Source organism: Vigna radiata, chromosome 8, assembly GCF_000741045.1.
Source record: "Vigna radiata var. radiata cultivar VC1973A chromosome 8, Vradiata_ver6, whole genome shotgun sequence".
Lineage (NCBI taxonomy): Eukaryota > Viridiplantae > Streptophyta > Magnoliopsida > Fabales > Fabaceae > Vigna > Vigna radiata.
This window is the reverse complement of record NC_028358.1, coordinates 40182282-40204232: the sequence shown is the minus strand read 5'-3', so window position 1 is coordinate 40204232 and position 21951 is coordinate 40182282. Positions and strand designations below refer to the sequence as shown.

The following is a 21951-nucleotide window of genomic DNA, read 5'->3' as shown; positions in this document are numbered from 1 at the left end:
TTGTGTTTTGGGCTACTTTGGTGTAACTTCACCTATAATCCCCTATTTTTGATGCATTTTGATGTTAGGAAGATCCTCCATTACATTGAAGAATCCCAATGACCCAGAGAAGCAAAGAAGACTAGCAAAAAGTGAAGGTTTTGGAAGTTGCGCTGGCGCTGAGCGGTACTTTCCCAGCGCTGAGCGCCAGAGTTACAGAGAGCTTCTAGTGATTTTAGTGTTGAGCGGTACTTTCCCAGAACTGAGCGCCAGAGTTACAGAGAGCTTCCAGTGATTTCAGCGCTGAGCGCCAAGAATCCACCGCTAAGCGGTGTGTTGCTGATGTGTCAAAATGCCTATTTATTCAAGTTGTCTCGAAGCATTTCGGGTCTTTGGAGGCTTTGGAGGTGCATCTCACTCAAAGGAGAGCTTGAAGGGCTGCTAGGGGTGTTGGGAAACTCTCTCACTCCCCCTTGGGTCTTCAAGCTTCATCAATGGTGATTTTGCCCCTTTTGGGTTGAGGAAAAAGATGGATCCCGAATTGGAGATGGAATTGCGAAGGGGAGGTGCACATGGAGCATGGAGCAGCTGCCAAGGACCTTGGGAAAGGCTTTGCATCTTCTCTTTGGTTCCAATTTCTTCCCTACCTCTTCAATTTTGTAGAACCCTAAATTCTCCACTATGGAGAGTTTTCCCTATTTATTGAGATTAGATGTAATAAACTGAATCTTGTGTATTTTGTGATGTTAATGCATATGCTTTTCCATTTCAATGTTAGTATTTGATTTCTATGCTTAATGTTTGCTTTGGATTGATCATCCATGCATGAATTATGGTTCTTGATGTATTGGAAAATATGATTGAACCTAGAATTGAATTTGAATACCTATTGGATGGAATTGAGATGTTTGTGAATGTATGAGAATGAAATGGATGAATTCTAGTCTTGACAAATTGTAAATACTCTATGTTAAATTTCTTGCACACCAACTGTCTGATAAAATACCAAAAAAAGTTTCTTGTGTTTTTTTGTGCACTTTTATGTCTAATTGAGTTATAAAAGGAAGAATTGTCATGTGTTGCACCCCTTGTGAGAGAACGATATTTATCACTTGCTACGCTGCGACCGGTGCACTTGCCGTTGGTTTTGCAGCCAACAAGCTTTTTTGAGTAGATAAAGATGTTTCAGTTCATCCCATGCAGGAAAAGAGAAAAACAAAAACATAATTAGGATTTGTTCTGCTATGTAAATCCTTTTTTTTTTTAAATTCTAGCCTACTTTTGTATGTACATATAACTTCCTATACTCAATACATGTTTTATGGATGATTTTAATATAAGAATTGTTTGTTTGTCTCACTTGCTTGATGATTATGATTATGATTTTAATATCATATTCTCGTGCAATATGACCTCTCAATCACTCATAAATAGCATATATTCGCAATTAATATGACCATTAAACATATTAATTGGCCATTAATGATATTTACCTTTCCTGATTAGTGTTTGCCGGTCGGTTGCCTATTTTTGTTTCGGATTCTCCTTAGTTGATTGGTCACCGGGGTATAATACATTAAGCCCACAAGCCCCGAGTAGTTGTTTCCAGGTGCGAAGGGATTTGAATATGCCGGACGAATTTAAATTAATGGGAAAGAGTGATTACCAAAGGCAGTTTAATAAGTGTGAAAAATACTTTATTTTACACTTATAAATTAGCTTAAATTTGTAATTCTTCATGAAATAATGTGTTTTTCTTGTTGAAGTTGTAATTAGAAGTAGGAAAGTGTTAGTAAATTGTACAAGAATTTATACATCAAAGTGGAGTATTGTCAAACGTTTCTCGCTATGCTAACAATAATTCGCTTAGCTAATTAATGTTTTATTTGCTCAGTGCACCAGCACAACTCGTGAGCGAATAAATGCCAATTAAAGAATTACAGTTGAATATTCGCTTAGCGCACGAGATCTGTGCGCTTAGCGAATTAATTATTTTCTTTGGTTTTTAAAGTGGGAAATACATAGAAAGATTGAACTCCTGACAGAAGTTCCGGACAGAGGAAAGAAACGAAAACATCTCAAGAACTTCAAGAGACTACTTCAAGTTATCAAGATACCATTTTTGTAAGGGATTGCTTCAAATGTGTATGTTCTAAATGACTAAGAGTAGTTAAATTTCTCTTTCGTTGGGATTGAATGTAATGAACTCACTGTGATGTAATTTTCCTGTTTAATATATCGTTATTCATTCAGATGATCTTTCTTGAATTTACTATCATTGTATGGAAATAATTTTGAACATGGACATAGATAGAACACCTAAGTGATTTGGGATCTAGGGATAAACTCAATTGTATGTTAAATTGGTCATTCTTAGCATCAAACTTAATGCAAATTGTATGTTAAACTGACTAAGGGATTAGCAATTTGATATATTAATTTAGAACTAGTTGCTAAGGGATTAGGACTAGTATGCCTTGATGTGAATGTTTGAATGAAATAATGAAATATTGAAGAGTTTTATATTCATATGATTCATGAAACTCAATTCCAACGACGTTTCTTTTAAATAAAAATTCATGGCACACTAACTGTTTGATAAAATACCAACAATAGTTTCTTGTATTGTTTTGTGTATTTTGATGTCTAATTGAGTTATAAAAGGAAGAATTGTGATGTGTTGCACAAAGTCCCTTGGGAGAACGATACTTTACTTATTCATTGTATTACTTGTAACAATTTGGTATACTTTCCAAAAAGTTATCATTGTTTGAATGTGGGAGGTGATTTCGCATTTGACTAACCGGTCGGCGTAATTTTGGAGTTCGCGATCACCTGACGGTGTGTTGAGATTTGATTGTATAAGCTTTCATACAATCAGTAGTCATTAATAAGAGTATTATTAGTTATTATTTTAACGAAATAAATTAATAAAAAATAATGCAAACCATTAGAAGAAATAAGTACTTATTTTTTGACTTACAAGTCTAGTTTACATCATTCCAAAAGCTTTCTCATACCATCTAACACTAATATAACTTTTGTTAGATATATTATGGTGAGATAATTGAACCCATTATTATTAAAGAATTATTATATACATAATTATAATTTTACTTGAATTTATTTCAAGTATTTATTTAAAACTGAATTACTAAATCTATAACTATATACTTTTTTTACAAGAAAAACGTAATACATTGATTAAACAAATTTGTATTACTGTTTTTTAGTACTCGGAGCTGTGCAGGGAGGAACCTTTCCTGTTATTGTTGGTTTCACATTACTACATACTGCTATTGCCGGAGCTCCATTGAACTTNAGATCAATATTAGATAACTCTACACCCTCACATGGTACACCACTACTACAAGCAAGAATAATTCCTTCTTTACTTGCTGAAGTTCCCTTAATATTCTTGATGATAACTTTGCTTATCTTTATTTTTGATGGATACTGGATCAACACAACAATAAGAAATCATATAAGTTAGTCTTTTAGGCCACATTATTGTATTATATGAAATATTTTGCAACTTGAATACACATNAATATATAAGAGACTAAATACCTCTTTGGTACATTGGTTCCATGGACAATACTCTTGNTCTATGATGACAGGGTTTGTAACATTATCCATGGTAATATCCTCAAATCTCATGTTAGTAACTGTTATTGTTCCTGGTTGACTAGGCCAAGTCTTAATCCTTACTCCATTTTGAGTTCCTTTTATAGTGCAACTTTTAATTGTAATACCATCAACGGGCTCTTCTTCCTTATATTTTCCAAGGCTTCCAATACTAATACCATGCCCAGGTCCACATTTCACATTTTGGACAAGAACCTGTTTACTACCATCACCTAGTGAAACACAGTCATCTCCGGTGGCAATGTCTGTATTAAGAACATTCACACCTCTTGATCTTCCAATATGGATGCCATCGGTGTTGGCACTATCTCCTGGAGCAGTTACTTTAAATCCATCAAATGTGAAATTGTTGCATCCCAAAACATTAACATGAAAGTGTTTGCTATCCTTGCTAGTAATGCCACGAACTATTGAATTGTTGACGNAGTTGAATGCAAAGTTCTATTGACATTTGATAAAAAGATTAAAGAAATGAATTAAATATAATTATGATAAATACGCATGTTATATTTTATTTGAATTTAAAAAAAAAATTTACCATGCCAAGGAGTTTGCAACTAAATTTTTTGGAACAATCATTTTGTTTCCAAGCATAGGAACCTTGACCATCAAAAACTCCTTTGCCAGATATGGTTANGGCGTTAGCATAGTCAATCCTTAGAATTTCGTCACCGCCAACGTCCTCTGGCTTTACCGGTGCTTTGATNGTTCCATCAACGCTAATTTCAATAGGAGCCTTACAAGGACCTTTTAAAAGTACATGTGTCATTTGATATGTGCCTGCTGGAATCACAATTTTTGAAGTAGATGTGGATGCACATGCTTGAGCCCAAGCACTTGTTAAAGCCTTTTAAAAATACAAAAGGCCAAATCATTGAAAAAATTGTAAAATTAGTCAAAAATATCCTATAATTAATGATGAAATATGTTTTTGTTTTCATCAAACAATCTCAGTTCCTTTTTTTTCACAATATCAAACGTTCATACCTTAGCTATATCTCCATTTGGTTTTCCTCCAAATTGCGATATCTGAAAAGTTCCTGATTGTGATTGAGTTAAATGAAAACTAGTTGCAAAAAAAGAAAAAAGTAATACGATAGTAGAATATTTCATATTGTATGTTTATTTTNGATTCAACTACTTTTGAATTGTGTTTAGTGAATTATTTTTAGAAGGATGTTTGAAATTGATTTATAACATAGCAAAATGAATCCATAACCATTAATACTATTAGCAATTATAACACAGACGTTACTTTATCTAAATGTGTCATTTCCTNTTTTAGATTTTTAATATATTTATAGGATTCATTTATAAAATCGTAACTTTTAGATCATCCATAAACAACCTATTTTTATCTTCTCCCTACAAACTATCAATGTCAGAAGATATAATCCAATTTAAGGAATTTGTTTTCGTTTCTTGAGGCAAGATGTTTTTAATCCATGTTCTAAATAACAATTTTTTTTTTTTTTAACTTTTGTTTTCCTTCAAGAATATAGCTTTTATAATTTAAAACAATATTTTAAGTATTAATATGATAAAAATATATTTATTAATTTAATTATTCTTTATTATAATTATTTTAAATTATATTAAAATAGTTTGTCCTTTTGAGATAAATATATAAATATTAAGAAAATAAAATATAATTATAATTATATATATATATATATATATATGTATGTATATGAGTTTGTTAATTTATGTAAAGAGATTTTTTAGTTTGTACATTTTAGTAAAGTGTATCCAATTTTAGGTTACAAAAAATGTTCCTGTTAAAAAAAAAAACTTTAAATCCAAGGGTATTTTAATAATTTTAAAATTTAATTTAAAATAAAAAAAATAAAAGGTAGTTATTAAAAGTTCTGATTGCGAGAGAAATTATTAGCTTTTATTTTACTTTTAATTTTAAAAAACAACTATCTTTTATTTTAAAAAACAACTACCTTTTATTTTATTTTTTATTTTAAAAAACAACTACCTTTTAAAAAATATAATGGTTTAGGGTTTAGGATTTAGGGATTATAGAACCCTTATGGGTTTATAGAACCCGTCTGGATTTATAAAACTTGTTTAGGTTAAAAAAACAACTACCTAGAGTTTGGGGTTTATAGAACTCATCTGGGTTTATAAAACCCATTTGGTTAAAAAAACAACTACCTTTTATTTTATTTTTTATTTTAAAAAACAACTACCTTTTAAAAAATATATAATAATAACTAATAATTTCTCTTGTACACGTGGACCAATAAGGACTTTTGATAACTACCTTTTATTTTTTTATTTTAAATTAAATTTTAAAATTATTTAAATATCTTTGGATTTAAAGTTGGTTTTCTTTTTTAACAGGATATTTTTGTAACTTAAAACTTACGCTTTGCTAAAATGTACCAACTAAAAAACCTCCTTACATAAATTAGCAAACCCATATATATATATATATATATATATATATATATATATATATATAATGTGATATATTATATATTTAAGTAAGATTGTGTACATTTTATGATAATAAATTTCTTATAATTATAAAAGTAAATGTAATTTTTTTCTAATTTTATTGCTGGTGGTTTCATTTATTCTGTTATCAATTACTTTAAAAAGGTAATTACATTTAAAAAGAAAGTATGGAAGATAAGATAGTGAGAACATGAGCTAATTAGGGATATAGAATCATGGAATAATGTAGACTTAGAAAATTGTATTTTTAAAAATAGGGAAACTAGATTATTTTAATTTTAAAATGTTTTTATATAAAAAATTTTAATACGAAAAAGTTTTATATTTTTTAAATAAATATCTCTCTAATAGTCACTTTTTTAGAATAAGAAGGACTGACACGGTTGGATTGAACTTGATCACGAGTTTTTTTAATTTTGATCAATCAATTTCTTAGATAAGGTATGTTGGTTTTCTTCTCTTTTCTTTACTCAGTTTTCTTTTCCTTGCATACTAGTTCTCTATGTTTTTTATGTGATGTTTGAGTCTTCTATAAGATTCTCTGTTAATCAATGGTGCTAATCGTGTATCCTAATTGTGTTTCTGTTATTCATTAGAATAGATAGAGTTTTCTCTGTTTGATCTGTTTTAGATCTCCTAGAACAGTTTGGTCATTTGTCATGTAAGAAAAGTTAACTACCACTTCTTGATGTTACTATTGCTATATATGCCCTTGTTTTGGTTGTATTTGTGTTGCATTGAGGAATTGAGAATCTGATCATTTGAGAAAATTGGTTATATTCATTCTAACGCTGAAACCTGTTTTGAACCATATATTGAGTCAAGAGTACCAATTTGGTTATGATTTCATGGTGACGTTCAACAAAATAATGTATTAATGTATGGATTCCGTATTATGGATTATCATAACACTCTAATAACCTTCGAGTATGAAGTAGAGAAGGGTTAGGTATATCGTGAGAAGTAGTAGAAAGTCCTACTATATAGACTTTTCATAGGTCATAAGTGATTGACGTACTAACCTTGTATGGTAACTTCGATGAGCCAGTTGTTTCACCATTTCAAGTGCAGAACTCGTCAGAGTCTGATATCAATACATGTATTCAAATGGTCTAAGTCTAGCATGTATGATTTCATTTGTTAGGATTTCTTCATATGAATGCTTATTTGTGTTAATATTTATATAAATCTTGTATTATTGTCTCTTTTTGGTATATTATCTTACCTTTTTCTTTTCTATTTGTTTGTCTGCTTTGTTCTTTTTATTTGTAATGATCACCTTAATAGTGTGAATAGAAAATGTTTCGGTTGATCCGATGCATAGTAAATAAGAAGAAACAACATAGTTAGAATTTGTTTTACTGTGTAAATTCTTTATCTTTTAAAAATTCTAGCCTACTTTTGTATGTACATATAACTTTATATGTTTGTTTGTCTTATTTTCTTGTTGATTTTGATTTATATAACTTTCATTTAGTAGTCTTCCGTGTTAAATGAGGTTACATATAGAATGAAAAAAATATTTTTTTGTGTGTGACAACTTTTAAAGTAAAACAATAAAAAAACAAAAATTTAGGTATAGATGTAAAAATCTTCTATCCTAATCGTATACTTTATTATTGATCTACTAAAATTTTTAAATATAAAAGTGATGAAAACATATGAGGACTGACACGAGTTTTATTACATCATGCCAACCTCGAAGTAAAAATTCTCACAAATTTTCATTCATATAACTGGCATATAGTTATAAACGTTTTTGTCTCATACTCATCCCGAGGATAACTAGATAATTGTGCTTATTTTGTTTTCTTACTATTTTAATATCAATTAAATAACTTTTATAAAAAAAAATAATAAAAAAAACATGTTATCAAATATTATATTTAAACAACATATAAAGTTTCCCACTATTACACACGAATAAAACTTTATAACAACTAAAACAACCTTTGAAAATGTCAATGAAACAAATTAGAAAAAATTACAAAATACTTTTAAAAAACTATAAAAACAAAAGAAATAGTTAAGTTTAAAAATATAAAAATATTTTTATTAATTTAATTATTCTTTATTATATTTGAAATTATATTAAAAAAGTTGTCTTTTTTTAGAATAACATATAAATATTAAGAAAATAATTCATATGTATAAATGTAACGTGATATTGGTTATATATATATATATACAAAACTAGTCATCCATTGACATGTTGCAGTCATCATCTTGTAAAAAGAAATAACTCTAGGAAAAAATGAAAACCTTTTGGGCTGGTAGAGTTGAAAATAAGCATGTAACAAACAATCTCGTACACCAATCAGGCAATTATTGATGTTTCAGAACAAGATAGATAGGAATATTCCTGTCTGAATTTGACGCATTAGTTAAAAAATTATAATGGCATCTTGTGTTTCTAGGAACTTCTTGAAAATTAAGATTACTAATCTTTATCTTAAAGGTTGTAGATTCCAACTACTGTAATTCTGTAGCATCATGATAGCATTAGTGTTACGATCATACAAAATTTGAGAGCCTTAACGTTGAGACAAAATTACGACTATGATAATTCCTCTTCCAAAACGTATTCACATAATGAAGTTTAGTGAATGATATATATACAATTATTTCAAGAACTTTTGCATCACGGAAATTGGGAAGCAGAATCTCATTTGTAGTAAAAGGGTTCCTCAGTGTAGTAACAAGATTAGAAAGAAAAATTGAGCCGTGTCTTTATTCTTTTTCCAAAAATTTGAGTGCAAAAAGCTTGACTAACAACATATAATAATTTTCGTGTGAACTTCCTTTGCCATTTAAGCAGATGAGAGAATAGTGACAGGATGAGTGGCTGATGATAATTTGGCTTCATGCATATTCAATTCACATGTGATTGTTATTCTTTCTTATCCCTGTTTTTTTGAAAAATGATTTGAATCCACTGGCATGTAATATTAGTGAAATATGGTTAAAACATCCACAAGAAGCGTCAAAGCTTTTAGCTACAACAATAAAGTGTCGTCTTTTTTTCCTCGTAGTATAACAAGTTTTACAGTGACAGTGACAGTGGATTAAGTGTAATCCCTTTTCTTTGATGTTCATCTTCTCCTTTCCCTTTTGCAGCTCCCTTAACCCATTCTCTCTGCCATAATCAAAGTATTAAAATGTTAGAACTTCAAAATCTAGAGAATGCTATGATGGGAACAGCTGTGTTCAATTGACATGTATAATATGTTGGACTTGCACTTACCATTACCAATGGATCTTTTGCAATGAAGAACGGCCTCATATATTGAGCTTTCAGAATCACAAGAGTATCGCCAATCATCAGCAGAAAGGGCTACACTAATTCGAGGGGATGTGTCTGAATAGTATCTCCTATTCTTCACAGACACACCTCTTTTAGCAGCAGTTTCAGTACTTGATTTGTGACCCCTCAGTCTTCTACACAGAGGCCTTAAGAAGTTCAGATACTTCTGAAAGACTCTCCTTGATAATGTTCTGCACCCTTTTAAGGAAAGGCATCTAGAAGGGCATGTAGGAGCCTCACTCTTTGGTGCATGTGAAGATGAAACCGAGCTTGTGTTGGAATCAGAGAACTCATATTCTTCCAATTGCAGTGATTCAACAAAAAGGGGCATGAGGTAGCCATTGGAAAAAAGTTCATCTGCATGGACAAGAGTAAGAGGGGACTGTGAAATTGGGAAGTCAAATTTGGAGTCCTGTGAGTGCTTAAAGAATCTTTTGGAGGGTGGCTTTCTTGGGTCCATCTCAATGAAAGAAGCTTCATCAGATGCATCAAGGGAAGTCCTAAGAGAGCTTTCAAGGCTTTCTAGTGATGATGGCCTCAGGTTTACTAACCAACTGTATGAGAAGCTTTCAATAGAAAGAGACTGAGAAGTTTCCATGGCTATGGTATTGTGAAGGTATAGAAAGGATCTTGGAAAGAATTGACAATTTAAGTAAAGGGGATACAAGGTAGGCTATTGCTACCAGAAGCACTCACTCCTCTTGTGCAGCATATCTTTTGACTTATATGGATACACACACACACACCCTTAATATATATCATCTCTGTCCAAGAATTAGTCATGTGGCTGTCTGGCAAGAGACAATGAGTTTTAATAATTGGAAATGAGAAAGGAAGAAAAAGAAACAGGAATATGAGCCCACCAATAGACCCATAATGTCTTGTTTCATCAGTTAGCCTCACCTTCTCTTTTTAATCATTTATTGCTTTCAAATTTTCATAAAGGAAGACTTGGTTTCTTTCTAGACTTGCAAATCACATTCTAGAAAATCCTCGAGGTTCATGCACATTAATATTCAATCCAGTAAAAAAATGCAGAACAGTAAATATAAACTCAACTAATCAAGGAGATCTTTCCTAATTGAAGAACAATTAGTTTACATCCTCCGCTGTTATGGTAAATCAATGTTTTAAAACAATATGTTCTATGTTATTGATTGTACTAAGGTTTTCTACGTTTTTCAATTGTCTTCTAGCTCTGTGTAATAATATTATTTGGATGGACATGACCACTTGAGAAAGGTGATTTCATCAGTGTGATATTACTTTCCAACTGCTGCACGCCTGCAACACCAGGCTAAACTCGAAACTATAAAATATCTCATCGTACAATATTTATTATGTGCATGCAACCTAAATGACATAGATATGTTGTATATTTTATTGCACCATCATGGATTATTATATACAGGAGATACCCTAGGACAACATTATTGTTTCATGAAGAGAAAATGCATTGTACCATAGTATTTTAGTGGTTTTTCAACTATGCACAATATTAGAGTCTTATTCAAGAAATTTAGAATAGAAAATACTGTACTAAATATATCTATCAAGAGCACCAGCTATTGCTGTGGTAAATTATTACCTTGCACAACCAGTTTTCTTCGATAATAACCAAAAGCTCTTTAAAAGGTGAGTGTCGGTAAACCTTTCTGTGTAAAAGCAAAATTTTGATTCTAAATCGTATCTTACTTTTCTTTGGGAAAGATCGTGATAAGAAAAAGAGAGGACCAGGATAACTTATGAGAAATAGCTTATAAAAGTTGAAAAAGAATGCATATATATATATATATATATATATATATATATATATATATATATATATATATATATATATATATATATATATAATAAATTCATGGTAATATGGTAATAAAAATAATAAATAAAATGAGTAATGGAAAAGAAAGAGGAAACGAATTCAGTAACTTTTCCCTGAAAAGTATAATGTGATTTTAGTTAATTTGCTCAATTTTTAATTGGTTACTTTTATATTTTAATTTTTTGAAAATTGAAGTTTCTTATTCTACAATAAAGGTGTGTTAGTAGTTAGTACACTTATGTCGTTAAATGGAGTGTTTATAATTTAAAGGTGAGCAAACCAAAACCACATTAAATCTCAAGAACAAATAATATTTTTTGGAGAGAAAAGTTGAGTATTTTTTTCATTATTTAGTGAACAATGAATATGATATTTTGGTCAGTGAGATTTAAATAAAAGAATGTTTAAAACTATTTACATGATTCGATTGATTGAGATTGGAAAAAGAAAAAGGAAATTTCCAACTAGTATGATAATTTGATTATAAAAACTTACAGAACTAAATCCAAGAAACCAAATTTTCAGGCTTAAAATTAAAATGTTGTATTAAGATAATTGTCACTGTAGCAAAAGTACAATCAAGCTTAACTTAAAATGTTGTATTAAGATAACTTAAAACCAAATCGACGTGTACATAGGGACTATCATGCACTTTCTTCTTAAAGGAAGGCATATGCATATTACAGAGTGATAAATTACACGATAACATTCCCTATTGGCATATGCAGAATCATTTGCCATTGGATGAGTTCAACTCGAATTTGAATTCTTAAAGAGCAAAACTGATGAGGTTGTCGTGGGGTAAGGAAATTCAGGCTTTTTGATCCACTAGCTGACTGAGTGGAGCTGCACACAAATCTTCTGAGGCTTAAATGTGTAAGAAAGTAACGTCGTTTTCATAAAAAAAAAAACGGGCAAACTGGTTGTGTAAGGAATTCTATGAGATGCTAAAATAGCAGACAAGGGTCCCATCAGCTGTCGGATAAAGTAAGCATCAGCAAAAGTTCATGGGACAAAAGTTACTGAGCCAGGATAGTAAGTGACTTGAAACCAATTGGTCCCCTCCCCTATGTCCCCATTTAAGACCATATGTATTTACTGGTAAATACAACACTCATTAATGCAGTCTAATTCTGAAAAGAATGTTGCACCATTCATGCAAGCAGGAAGGACCCAAAGAATTAAGTGGTTCTGATAAAAATTGACAGAATTTTTATCTACGAGAATATAGTTAGCTGCATTGCAGATAAATTTCACAAGGGAGCATCATGACAACCAGCTCAGCAGCAGGTAAAATGTGGCTATAGGCATTAGGCAAACCACATGCACTCATTCTATAACTATTTGTCATTAAGTGCCGTTCTGGGGCCAGCTTGTAAGGATGTTAAGACTGGGAGAGGCAACCAATAAATTATTGGATTCTGTATAGCTTAATAAAGCAAACTCTGCATATTGGCTTCTCTATAACTTAATAAAGCATACTCTGCATTTCGTTTTCAGTCATCCTTCATTGTTCATCTTCCAGAGACTTCTGAAATATTTTACTTCGAATTCCATCTACAGTTGGCATTGAAAGTTGAAATTCTGAAGTTCTTGCATTTGGTGAAAGACTTTCAACCATCTTAATGCGATGCTTCACAAACGGGGTCCTGACAAACATTTATCAGCACCGACAATAATAAGAGAAGACTGTTAGCAACACACTCTCTAGCTTCAAATCGAGAACTTTGAGCTTGAAAATGATACCATTAAGTCTCCTGAGAAACTCATTTGCAACATCTTTCTGACACTCCTCACTCTTAGTTGAATTTTTTTCAAAATTACAAAATCAAGTAGAAACTCATTGAAAATATGATGTTTTCTAGTAGATTTCAATCAATAGTAAAGAACGCATTCAAGAAAGTGTATTAGATAGTGTTTTGCTGACAGTTCTCCCGACAATAATCGTACTACTGATGTCAAGTGTTTAAATATTGACAAAAGTAGTACAACACAACCCCACCCGACCTACTCCTCCCCCTTCTGGTTTTAAACTTTTAACCCTTTAACCCTCCAAGTTTAACATTGAGAAGTGATAAATTATATAAAATCTTGATCAAAGCATAACAAGTGCACCTTAATTTGTCTGACAAGCAGTGGAAAATAGACAGATCCAGAAGCAAGAATGCCAAAAATGTAAGAAGATAGTCAAAAACATATATTTTATTTCATGAGATCCAGAAATACAAAAGCATTCCACAAACTATGCAACAACATCGATGGCAATAGGTTCCTAGACCGTACAAAGACAGTACCCATCACCATGCCAAGAAATACAAGTGGTAGTATCCTCTGAATGTTAAAATGTGCCAAGGCAAACGATACTGAACTAACTAATATTGCACTCCATACAGGCATGTATTTGGTTAAAGATGGGAGAAGGAAACCACGGAAGACAATCTCCTCCCATATTGGGGCACAAACTGAGACTACCACTGCATAGAGCGCCATTGCCACAGGGTCTCGAGCAACAATGGATTGCTCTACACTTGAGATGGGAACTGGAGTATATTGAAGAACAGGCAACAAATTTAGGTTCATTTGTGATAGATGATTGATAAGGGGGAACATAAGGCAGCCCAAACCGACATCAAACTGCCACTTCCCCTTCAGTTCAAATTTGAACCAATCAGATGAAAGAGGTTGAAACTTTGCAAGACAATGCCGAAGAATTGCTATCCCAACCACACCCTCGGCAACATCGGTCAAGAGGCTGTACAATGCTTGCCCTCTGTATGTAAGGGATTCCTTTCTAAACCCTGCTGTGTATGCTAAAAATGGAACTATCCAAGATCCTACAAACCAAAATGAGGCAATCCAGAGGAGCATAACCTGCAGAATCCAACTTAGTTTGCCCTTCTAGATGTAATGATAGTAAGAGCAAATCAAACCGACAATATAATTTCTGAATAAGTAAATATATGGCAATTTCATCTATTTACAAGTTCTTAATTGAAAAGAGTTAACTGTTAAAGATATGATTTGATAACATTAAATAGAAAAATATAAGTATATTACATCAATAAGAAAATATCTGCAAAAATTTCTCTTTATGAATTATTATTTATATTTCTTATTATGATATGTCTTCTTAATTATAAATAAGAATACTCATGTCATGCGTGTATGCTACATTCAGAATTCATCAAATGCCTTCGCTTCTCTCTTTTCAGCAATAACAAAAAAAAAATTAAAATACTTTATTATAAAATTTTATTTTTGAAATGAAATAAAAGTTTATTTCTGACCTAAAATTTAAGCTAGTTCAACACAGAGGAATGGTATTTACATACTATGAAAGGAGAATAAAAAAAAAAAAAAGATAGAAGTGATAATTTCATTGCTTATTAGTATCCTGATTTCAGAACATATTTTATATTTGGAACATGGAATAGAACCAGAATTGTATTGTAATGACAACAAAAACTTCTCTAAAATCAAATGTTACGATTGCTAAATATAACTATTTTACAATTTTGCATTTGAACAGAAAGATTTCAATAAAAAAGTAATTATTTTAGTTTTCCAAATTCAGATGGTCAAGTAGCAACGGATGAAAAGTTTTTATAATAATTTTTAAATATAAGAGTAGTTTATTAATTTTGCAGTCATTTTAATAGGGAGAGTGGGTAAACCAATAAATACAACTTTTAACCACATTATTATTTGCCAATCAAGTAATACCTCTTATCATATTTGCATTAATTAATTGGGGTTAAGTTGTCAAGTAATAACTTCATTGCTGTATTGACAGCCAAGAATCCCCTTTCACTACAAAAGAATAGGAACGGGCATTCCTGGCAATGCAGAAGTAGGCCTGAATGGAATGGTCATTTCATAATGGTATCAAAACGTTAGAAAGCATATACTTTACCTGGACAATAGTTTTTGCTGTCCAAGGAACTGTCCACGGTTTCACACTATGAATAACAGTTATGACCTGAAATGTTAAAAACACAGTACTATTACAATCTCTGAGACTCCCTAAAGATGTTTTAGTTCTCTGTGACAGATTTATACGAACACAATATTATTGATTAATACAAAATTAACTAATAGAGCTACTACAGTCAAGAAACCTTAGAAATACCCAGAGACTGAGCTTCTAAGGGAAGATAACCTCCCTACCCGCACTTCAACATAGTAATACTCACTTCCTTCCTGCCACTATGCAACCCTGCTCCCTATGAACCTACTATTCACTATCGAATCCCTCTCTCCTCACACTTCAACATGACTAACTCCCATCCCACTCAGTTCTTTTCCTTCTTCTGGAAGTGTTTAAAAACTTGTTTAAGGACAGATGGCAAAGATTTAAAAGCATATTGATGTTTAGACAACATATGAAGACATAATCTATACGACTCTAATTTATCTGGTCCTACACAGTATTGCCAAATCAATTGTTTTAGAGATAGTTCTCATTTTACTCCTGTTTATCTTCCTGTGTGTGTTGTACGGATTATATAACTAACTGGTTCAGTTAGTTATTACAAACTTTGTTAAACGTCTATCTACTCTTATATATAAAGGACTTTTGTAACAAAGAATTGACAAGTTTACAATCCGTGTACTCATTCAGTGTAGAATCAATAAATGATTTCTTTCCACTTTAGTATGGTATCAAGAGCCAATTGATCCATGGCCTCTGAAAATAAAACACATATTGATCCTCCACCACTGACAGATCAGCTTCATGCCATTGCATCTCATACTACGAAGGCTTTACTTTCCTTGTTTCAACACAAGGTCGGTGACCTTTCCACATCAAATCATGAAGAAACTGGATGATAAAATTTTTTGCAATGGTGCCACCAGTAGAACCAGTTATCCAAGCACACTGCTGATATCATTTAATCATTGCTGTGAAAATTCCTTTATGTTTTCTGATTGAGTAAGATTGCAATCTTAACCACTAAACGTGGCCTATCTTGTTTTGGGAACAACAAGATCAGTTACTCATAGCATGGCTTCGACCCTTGGTCTCCAACACTATTCTTTCTCACGTTCTTGGTTGTACTAAATCATGAAATTAGGTAGAAGATCCATGCATATTTTTATCATCAAACTGGTACAAAGGCATGCCAGCTGCATTCTGAGTAGTGCAATTCTTCTCTTGCCAATAAGACAGTTGATTTCTTTTGTGCATAAAGTCGTTTGTTCATTATCTTGCGCCCATTGGAGATCATGTCTCTTCCAAAGAATGTCTTGATTCCATTCTTGAGGGATTAGCTTGAGTATGATTATGTTATAATCAGAGCATGCTTCTTGCCCTTGATCTACCTCAATGGATATGGAAGTATTGAAACAAAACAACACTGATTTATCCTTTTACCTATCTGTCAACATTGATCAATTTTCACCATCAAAATCATCCTCCAATTATCAACAGATGCAAATTGCTAGTGTTACCCAAAATATACTAATTTTTGTGGCAATCTGGTCGTTCTCGTGGTTTTAGTCATGATGGTCAAGCATCGATTCAATGCCAAGTATGTTTCAAGTTTGGTCATGCAATGCTTTCATGCTACAATTTATTCAATCCACAGTTTCAACCTCCTCAAGTCTCTCACGCTTCTAGCATGCGCTGACCTCAAGGAAATTCACATTTCTCTTCTCATTGGACACAATCATTTCCTCAGTCTTTGCAACATTAATATCAACCTTCACAGTTTTCTACTTCACAGCATGTTACCTGTCCCATAGTCTAACCATTTCAAGCATCTATACCTAGCAGTGCAATTTTTCATATCTCATCAGCTCCACCTTATCACATATAGCTAAGTCTACACCCACTAATATTTCATCAACTCCATTGTCACTTTCTTCAACCACCAGTTTCTCTTGATCTAATTTAGAACCTGGTCAATCACCAAGACCTTCAAGCATTCATCCAATGCAAACTAGATCTAAACTGGTATTTTACAAACTCATTTCATCCTACCCTTCTTCTTGCCCACTTGGAACCTACTACAACCAGACAAGCTCTTTGTGATTCACAATGGTTTTCTGCTTTGAAGGATGAAATTTCTAACCCCCGGTCTCTTGTTTAACTGTTGCCTCACAGAACAGCTATAGGAGACAAATGGATGTTTTGGATTAAGGCCAATCCTGGTGGTAATATTTAAAGGTATAAGGTAAGGTTTGTTGCAAAAGTCTTTCATCAAAAATCGGGTTTTGATTATACAGAAACTCTCTCCAGTTGTTAAACCACTTTTTATATGAATTGTTCTTACTCTTGCTCTTTCATGCAAATGCTATATCTTTCAATTAGATGTTCACAATGCTTCTCAATGGTTTTCGATATGAAGAAGTCTTTATGGCTCAACCACCTGGACTAGAAGCCATTGATTAAAGATAGCAAGTGTCATCCATCTTTATTCATTCATAGTCACGCATCCTGTATTGTCTACTTACTGATATATGTTGATAACATCAATAAAGTAAGTAATTCATCCTGTTTTCTTCAACATATTCTTAAGTAGTTGGATTCAATCTTTTCCCTTAATCAATCTTTTCATGGCATAGAAGTGTGACCTCAATCCAATGGATCCTTGCTTATGACCTGGTCTAAGTATTTTGAAGATTTGCTTGCCAAAACCAAAATGTTAGACACTTGATAATCATGTTTTTAACAATAATCATTGAAGATATATTCTAGGTTTTTGGACTTTTACCGACAAAATAGATTTTATTTTAGAGTTTTTATCTTTTATTTTATCATTGATAATGAATTGAAACAATTTTGATGGTTTGTTGAAAGTGTGAAAAAAACATGTAAAATATAGATTTGATAGGGTGATATCATAGAAGTTGCAAAGCTGAGAAAATCATCTTTTAAAAGCTAATTCTTTCAAAAATACCAATTCTCTTCATGTATAATCCCTTTGAGATTCCTCTGCCTTATCTTTTTGTTCTTTGTTCACTCTCATATGTATAAAGAATCATTCTTTTCCCCTTCTAATTTCTAACAACATGGAGTGAAAGTTGAAAAAGGATGAACGAACAAGAGTTTGCTTCATGTTTGCTACCATATTTATTACTATCTTCAGAGCTAGAAACCAACGTTGCCATGGTTCAAGTTCTAAAACTAAGGAGCACCTACATCATGAGAAAAACAACTTTTTCTTTGGTTAGTCAAGTGCCAATATGACAAGGGGAGAGAACAAGAATCAGCTCAGGTTCTTCAGATTGTCCTAAGGAATTAAATCAGAATGGCATGTCAAATTTGTCAAGATTGAAGGACAAGTCAGTAGGTAATTTGGTAAACATGTTCAATCGGTAGGTTAAAAGCAAATAATAGCAGCTTCCGCATCTTTTATCACTTTCGACATGGACTTTAGTTCTGACATGAGTACAAAACACCACTCCAAACATGCAGTTACTGTTGGAACTTTTAACTTGAGAGTGACCGGATTAGTGATTTCATTAGGTCAATTGAAGTAGCATACTCAACCCCTTTTTTGGGAGAAAATAGTTAAAATGTAAGATAGCATATAGATCTTTGTCCAAGATTTTCACCCAACGCATCTTGCAAGAAGTTATGAAATTGTGTTTTATGGATCAATAATAAGATTCTGTTTTATAAAAAAAATTATCTTTACCCACTTGGTCACTGCTAACAATAATGCCACCATGAAATTTTGTTTCACGAAGTACATAACAGAAAGGGAAAAAATGAAAAAAGAGTAAACCCCATTCTAGTTCTTCCACAACTTTGCAAAATGTAGTCCGTTGTAGTCTTGTTCCCCAATTTAATTTTTACGATTGTTCTTCACAAAAAGAAAAGGATTAAGTGGATGTCATCTCGCAAAATCTGGGTCAAAGTTGAGAATTTTGTTTAGTTAGGAACCAAAGTGACTAATACACAATGTCCAGAGTGGGAATTCACTTGAACAAACAACCTAACCATTTTTCTTTGTGGACTTAAACTGAGGGTATGATAATCTGAATAAAGTTAAATAAAAGGTAAATAGAGAACAGGTTGAAGGATAAAATAAGCCAAAAAGGTTCACCAAAAAGACAATTATATAAGAATAGTATGACTGGACGAGAGAGAAATAGTTATAAATTATGATATGCAACAACAGATGCAGCTACAAAAGTATAGTTTTGGAGGTATCGGGAATAACAATTGAAACCGCATCAACCTCATCAGTCTGAATTTTTTTTGTAATTATGTGATATTGAATTGTTTAAGAAAATACAGAGACTAACTCCATAGAATGAAGATGGACATCTAGAATTCTACGGGAGGAAAAGATACTGCATGCCATTCAAGAGAACTGAACCTTCCTCAAACCAGAGAAATTCCCACCTCCCTCACTTCCCCCTCTTCCCTTACACGGTCTTTAACTTTGAGCAAGCTTTCCTCACCTTTTGACACGTAGGGAAGTTTTTTTACAGCCTAAACAAGTCACTCTTCTCTTCCCACTCACTTCTAACACGGTCTAACACAGGAATTCCTAACATAATCACAAAGGAACCAGAACTACAATTTAAAACCATAATTCTAAAACAAAATAGTATTTAAGAGGGTTTATCTTTCTTTAATCAGTGACAGCCTTCACAATATATTTAGACATTTTCATCCATTGAATGTAAATTAAAACCATGGGCTTGAGCATTTTAAAACAAGATTAACACAACCAAGACATGCGCAACGCATAGAGTATTCAATAAATCAGCATTAACCAAGAATAGAAACTTCAAAATTCAAAACAGAACAAATGAAGTAAATACCGCATGAATAGCAGCAAACCAATCTTTTTTCAGGTCATCGGACTGGTCACCTTCACGCTTCACCAAATCTTCTGCCAATTTATCGTCTTTGAGCTCAGAAACATTAATTTCTGATGAAGTGTTTTCATGTTTAAAACACAAAAATTTCCATTTCTATAACGGACAAATGATTCAGATCAATAATAAAGAAGAGAAAACCAAACTACATCCATACACCAACTGCGTATTTCATGCACCAACCCAATCATTTAATGAAATTCCTGAACAATAATTAATTGATTAAAAAAATCAATACCCAATTGACCCATAAGATTAAATATTAATAAAAATAATATTTTTAAGAAAAAAAAACTTGGTTCAAAAACAAAACTTACTTTTGTGGGAAAGGTGATAGATGATTGGGATGGAATAGGAGAGGAAGGTAGATAGAAAGGCGAAACCCTAGAGTTGTGGTGAAGGGGAAGAGAGAAGGGAAGGGAAGAAATGGTGGTGGACATTGATGGCAGTGCAACAACAGAGATTGATGAAGCGGGTTGATTGTTTCACTGTGCATCATATACGCAGATACATGGCCATTGGATTTGAGCTTCCACCCCCACCAATGAAACCAACACACACTGTTGTTCTAATAATATCAATGTGTCAATAGCAATATCATGTGTCAACAGCCTGAACCATGAATTAAACTTCTGGCCTTTTTCAAATTTTCAGACCCTTAAATTTAGTCAGTAGTAATAATAAATTAAAATTGATAATTATCACGTAATCAGGGATGAAAACAAGGGTTGTACAAGGCAGCATTTTGCTTCAGTTGTTAGGACGTGGCTGCCTTTGAAAGTAAGTTGATGTTACATATTTTGTCCGTTTACCGTTTTTGTTACCTCTCTCTTTATAGTGCCATTTGATGGCAGTCCATATAATTTGTCATTCACTCTTTTTTCGTTACCTTTCTTCTCTGAGCAACTTTATTTATTTTTTTTTCATTTTAAGGAAATCTATATATTGTGGTGGGAGAGGTAGAGAGAAGAGATCACTGTGAGCATATATAATGCATTAGGAATACAAGTATTTGATGAAAGTTTTACCTTTAATAAAAATAAAATAAAAAAGTTAAATATGATTTTAATTTTTAAACTTAAACATAAAATTATAATTAAATATAATTTTTTAATTTAGTAGTATTGATTTTTTTTACTGACTACATCATTTAACACAAAAAAAAATGGGGTTTGTTAAATTGTGTACACCTGTTTTCAGTTGGTACATTTTAGCAATATGCACCGGGTTTCAGTAGACAAAAATACCCTTATATATCATGAATTCTTAAGGTTAAAAGTATTTTAATAATTTTCATTCTCAAAATTAAAAAAATAAAAAAAGAAACCCCGGAACCCCTACCCATCTCTCTCATTCCTCTCAACCCTTTCTCTTTTATCTCTTTCACTCCAATCTAGTCCCATTTGAAAAAAATCAAAATACTTGTCTTATTTTAATAATTTTCATTCTCAAAACTAAAAAAAGAAACTTCAAACCCTTACTCACTTCTTTCATTCCTCTCAACCTTTTCTCCTTCATCTCTGTCACTCAAACATTTTTTCTTTCATCTCTACATTAGTCTCAACTAAAAAAACACTCATTATTAAATAAAATGGTTAACGAAAAAAATACTAACATAAATAAAAAAATTAAAGCACCTATTTTTTCTTTATATAATTTTAAATAAAATTTCAAGATTTAAAATTTTTATTGTTTGATTTTATCGTTGAGAATTTTGGTGAAGATAATGAAATTAAAGAGATTTTGAATGAACTTTTTTCGGAAAGTGAATATGTCAATGACTTAACTCTTTACAAGAGTAAATTGTTTAATAATGAGTAAATTGTCTAAATCTTGAAATTTTATTTAAAATTATATAAAGAAAAAATTAGGTGCTTTAATTTTTTTA

At 31.9% G+C, this 21951-nt stretch overlaps 3 protein-coding genes across 3 annotated transcripts; all 3 read right to left on the bottom strand.

Moving 5' to 3' along the window:
* Nucleotides 1-3198: 3198 nt before the first annotated feature.
* On the bottom strand, nucleotides 3199-4740 carry LOC106770640 (polygalacturonase-like). The gene is made up of 4 exons (XM_022784830.1): nucleotides 4615-4740; nucleotides 4166-4474; nucleotides 3550-4068; nucleotides 3199-3435 (listed from the first exon to the last, which is right to left on the bottom strand). Exons 1-4 carry the CDS (start codon nucleotides 4738-4740, stop codon nucleotides 3199-3201), a joined length of 1191 nt encoding a protein of 396 aa, XP_022640551.1.
* Nucleotides 4741-8800: 4060 nt separating this feature from the next.
* Nucleotides 8801-10275, bottom strand: LOC106771539 (probable membrane-associated kinase regulator 6). The gene is made up of 2 exons (XM_014657534.2): nucleotides 9341-10275; nucleotides 8801-9232 (listed from the first exon to the last, which is right to left on the bottom strand). Exons 1-2 carry the CDS (start codon nucleotides 9996-9998, stop codon nucleotides 9219-9221), a joined length of 672 nt encoding a protein of 223 aa, XP_014513020.1. The 5' UTR covers nucleotides 9999-10275; the 3' UTR covers nucleotides 8801-9218.
* A 2606-nt stretch (nucleotides 10276-12881) lies between these two features.
* LOC106772642 lies at nucleotides 12882-20832 on the bottom strand. The gene is made up of 4 exons (XM_014659175.2): nucleotides 20381-20832; nucleotides 20007-20159; nucleotides 15139-15204; nucleotides 12882-14096 (listed from the first exon to the last, which is right to left on the bottom strand). Exons 1-4 carry the CDS (start codon nucleotides 20501-20503, stop codon nucleotides 13428-13430), a joined length of 1011 nt encoding a protein of 336 aa, XP_014514661.1. The 5' UTR covers nucleotides 20504-20832; the 3' UTR covers nucleotides 12882-13427.
* Between the last annotated feature and the right edge of the window lie 1119 nt (nucleotides 20833-21951).

What these genes read in the sequence shown, in the direction of transcription:
- LOC106772642 (XM_014659175.2), bottom strand. Translation starts at nt 20,503, where the DNA reads ATGTCCACCACCATTTCTTCCCTTCCCTTCTCTCTTCCCCTTCACCAC. An exon ending in CTATCACCTTTCCCACAAAA is followed by an intron (nt 20,160 to 20,380) that starts GTAAGTTTTGTT and finishes TGTCCGTTATAG; the next exon opens with AAATGGAAATTTTTGTGTTT. An exon ending in GGTTTGCTGCTATTCATGCG is followed by an intron (nt 15,205 to 20,006) that starts GTATTTACTTCA and finishes TTAACATTTCAG; the next exon opens with GTCATAACTGTTATTCATAG.
- LOC106771539 (XM_014657534.2), bottom strand. Translation starts at nt 9,998, where the DNA reads ATGGAAACTTCTCAGTCTCTTTCTATTGAAAGCTTCTCATACAGTTGG.